The following is a 3,620-nucleotide window of genomic DNA, read 5'->3' as shown; positions in this document are numbered from 1 at the left end:
AAGTTGACCTGAAAATATGCTATATGCTGAATATATATATATATATATATATATATATATATATATATATATATATATATATATATATTTAGATCCGACGTGAGTTTTGAAATATATGTTTTTGAGACATATTGCAATTATTTTCTTAGTCAAATTGAAGACCTGAAAATTCATGCCCTACTTATAAACCATACTAGATAGTTGGAGAGAGAGTAGTGCGATCATCACAAATGTATGGCTGTGAAATAGGAGAATTTGGGTGACGACGGCAAAAATTAATACAATAGAGTTCAATTGTCTGTTTTGAAATACTTTACAATGCACTTAAAAATATCTAATAACATGAAATATAGCTTCACACATATTTTTGATAAAAAGAACTCATCAAGTGACTAATTATACAACTAACAATAACAATGAAAATGCGACATAGATAAAAATTTGCTCATAAATAAGCAAAACTATTGAGGGTGTCTTGCGGACAGCAGGAACTCTTCTTCTAAGCTATAACACCTGGTCGCTTCGCTTCGCTTTGCTCGTTGGATGGTCGATGTATCCATTGCTACATATTTCATCTCATTAGTTGCTTCTATCAAATCACCCTGGACATGCTCCTTGGGTGCTTGGAGAGCTTCTAACGCCATCTCCACTTGCCTCATGGTTGGTCGATCCTCTGCTTTCAGTTTTACGCATAAAGCAGCTAAAGTAGCTACTTCTTTCACTGCGCTACCTCCCTCCTCTACAACTTGTGGATCCAATATTTCGGTCAAGTTACCTTCTGCATGTAATGTAACAAATTGCATGACAAGCCCATCGCCTTCGGGAGATTTGTACAAAGATGGCTTCTTCCTAGTAAGCAGTTCGACAAGAAGGACCCCAAAGCTATATACATCACTATTTTCTGTTAGACGTCCAGTATAATAATACATAGGGTCCAAGTACCCTATAGTTCCTTGCACCGCAGTTGTTGTTCCAGTTTTATCCACAGGGATGTACCTTGAAGCTCCGAAGTCTGATACTTTTGCTGTCAAGGCATCATCAAGAAGTATGTTGGAAGGCTTGATATCTCGATGTATTACTGGGATAGAAATAGCAGAGTGAAGGTAAGCAAGGGCCTTTCCTATTTCACCCATGATCCTTAACCTATCTTTCCAAGGCAATGGTCCTCGTTCTTCGTTGTGAAGATGGTCATTGAGTGTTCCATTAGAAATGAACTCGTAAGTAAGTAAAGGGACCTCCGTCTCAAGGCAACATCCATGGAGCTTCACAATATTCCTATGGTTGATTTGTGACAGTATGGCAACCTCATTTATGAACTCGTCGATCTCTCTCTTGACAACAATATTCGACTTTTTGATAGCCACAACATGCAAATCCGACAAGATCCCTTTGTAGACGGTGCCATGCCCTCCACCACCAAGCCTACGAGCCTGATCAAAATTGTTTGTAGCCTTCTCCAGCTCACCTAAAGAGATGAGCATCCTCTCTGCTATGTCTGCTCTGTGAGATACCAACTGCTTCAACAGTTGCCCACGATTTTGACTAAAGAACTTCTCTCTCAAAGCTTTCGCCTTGCGTTGCTCAAGATCTCGGGTGATTAGAAACGCACCAAGAGCCAAAAGTAGAATGCATGGTCCGCTAGCAACTGACAAACCAATGATCAAACCATAGTTACCTGAAAATTGAACAATACGCGCACACATGTTTCCTATTAGTATTTGCTCAACATTTACACTTGTTTCATTGTTTTCCTTAAAAAAAAAAGGATTGTTCGGTTGATGCATGACCACGACCATCCAGTAGTAGTCACCCACAAAGCTGGTGATAATCATACCTGTGTCTGTGGTTGTGTCCGTGGACTTGATGCAGCCACCGAGCATGAAATGGTTGCCATGGGTTCCTTCCGGGCAGCTGCACCGGAACGATCCCGGCAGTTCCTCGCAGTTGCCGAAGCAGAAATGTTTTTCTTTCTCATCACACTCTTTGATATCTGCATACACACAATTAAGTCAAGCAAATATAGAATCAAGTTTACAAAGAAGCGACGTCATGTGCACATGTGAAGCTTTAAGCTCACCTTGGCATCCTCCGGTGAGGTAAGGGTTGCCCTCGTAGCCATCTTTGCACTGGCACGAGTAGCCTCCGACTTCAAGAGATAACTGCGAGTCTTGCCTGCAATAGCTGTTGGCGCTCTTGCAGATGCTCCGGGCTACATGGCCGGGGCATTTGAATGAGTTAGGATAATTTGCTGATGCGTCGTGCGCTAGCCCCCACCAGAGAATCACGGGGACCCTGAGCCGATCGGCTTTCCTTGAGAGACCTTTGAGGTCGTCCAGGGTCTGGCCGAAGTCGAACCAGCTCACCTCGGCGATGAGCACGCTCACGGGCAAATCAACATCGCTGACCTTGGGCAGGTTGGCGTCGAGCCGCTTGAGCTCCACGCCGTAGGATGCGCTGGCAGCTTGGATGGACGACTGGCAGCAGCCGATGTGGGAGCGGACGTTGGAGGTTGCCTGGTCATAGATGGCGCCATCGCCATGGCCATCGGCGGCGCAGAAAGAAGCGCAGCCGCTGACGAGGCTCCCATTCCCCACCAGCGTCGCCTGCACATTGCAACCCGTGACGATGAACTCGTTCAACCACGGGTTCAGCTTGTACGGCAGTTCGTTGTCGCCGAGGCTCCACCGCCCGGAGCCACCGCTTATGTTTATGGCGTGCACTCCGTGGCTGATGACGCGCATCGTGTTGTTCTCCAGCGTGATGCCGACCACCTCGAACGCGCTGGCGCTGCCGTCACCCAGCAGAAGCCTCGGGATCTTGCTGCTGTTTCCGTGGTCGACGCAGGTGAGCTTGAACCCCCGCGAGCGGTAGCACCTGGCCGGCCCTATGCCGAAGGGGTACGGCACGCTCACGTTGCCGCAGCGGGTCTCGCAGCCCGGCAGACCCATCGCCGGTGGACTTGGAGCAGCGGCGCAGCAGAGCGGGGACATGAGCGCCGCTGCCATCATGAGTATGACCACCACTTGTGCTGCCGCCGAGATGTAATCAGTTGTTTTCTCCATTGGTTGGTCACTTGGTCTATGGAGCGTGCCTACCTATCGTGCTGCAAGCATGAGATGGGCGCCGGTCTCCACTCTCACATAAGAGAGTTTTGGTACTGCTGGTAATGGCATTTTTTCACGGTTCAGTCCAAAACATTGACTTGGACTAGTCTGGTCGTCTTCTGCCACCAATTCTGCACATAAGTCTTGTGCGTGTGGAAATTAGGCGTGTGATGTGATTGATTGCTCTACTAGATGGAGGCTGCAATGCCCACCGTTGACTCGGCTTCGTCTTTTCCAGAAAAGAAGATAACGCCCCGTGCGTTGCTGAGGTAATTTTTAGTAATGTACTCCATCCGTAAAGAAATATAAGAGCATTTAGATCACTACTTTAATGATTTAAACACTCTTATATTTCTTTACAGAGGGAGTACTTATCAAAAATAAAATTAGAATATATGAGAATATTATTCAACCTAAAGATAAATGGAGGGTGGATGACATTCAAGTTCAATTATTTATTGTTCAAAAACAAAAATAAAAGTTAATGACGTGAAGGGCTTTCATGTTCTTTGCTGA

General features: G+C 45.9%; 1 protein-coding gene across 1 annotated transcript; it reads right to left on the bottom strand.

The window, feature by feature from the left end:
• Window positions 1-385: 385 nt before the first annotated feature.
• LOC119297936 (wall-associated receptor kinase 2-like) lies at window positions 386-3,062 on the bottom strand. The gene is made up of 3 exons (XM_037575517.1): window positions 2,078-3,062; window positions 1,835-1,990; window positions 386-1,675 (listed from the first exon to the last, which is right to left on the bottom strand). The coding sequence occupies exons 1-3, from the start codon at window positions 3,060-3,062 to the stop codon at window positions 462-464; spliced, it is 2,355 nt and encodes a 784-aa protein (XP_037431414.1). The 3' UTR covers window positions 386-461.
• Window positions 3,063-3,620: the final 558 nt, after the last annotated feature.

This window comes from Triticum dicoccoides, chromosome 5A (assembly GCF_002162155.2).
Source record: "Triticum dicoccoides isolate Atlit2015 ecotype Zavitan chromosome 5A, WEW_v2.0, whole genome shotgun sequence".
In the NCBI taxonomy this organism is placed as follows: domain Eukaryota; kingdom Viridiplantae; phylum Streptophyta; class Magnoliopsida; order Poales; family Poaceae; genus Triticum; species Triticum dicoccoides.
Note: the sequence above shows the minus strand (reverse complement) of the source record. Positions and strands in the feature narration are given on the sequence as shown.

Excerpts from the sequence above, each read along its gene's own strand:
- LOC119297936 (XM_037575517.1), bottom strand. The coding sequence starts at position 3,062 with ATGGAGAAAACAACTGATTACATCTCGGCGGCAGCACAAGTGGTGGTC. Across the intron at positions 1,991-2,077 it reads CCTCACCGGAGGATGCCAAG|ATATCAAAGAGTGTGATGAG; the intron begins GTGAGCTTAAAG and ends GTGTGTATGCAG. Across the intron at positions 1,676-1,834 it reads GGACACAACCACAGACACAG|GTAACTATGGTTTGATCATT; the intron begins GTATGATTATCA and ends TTCAATTTTCAG.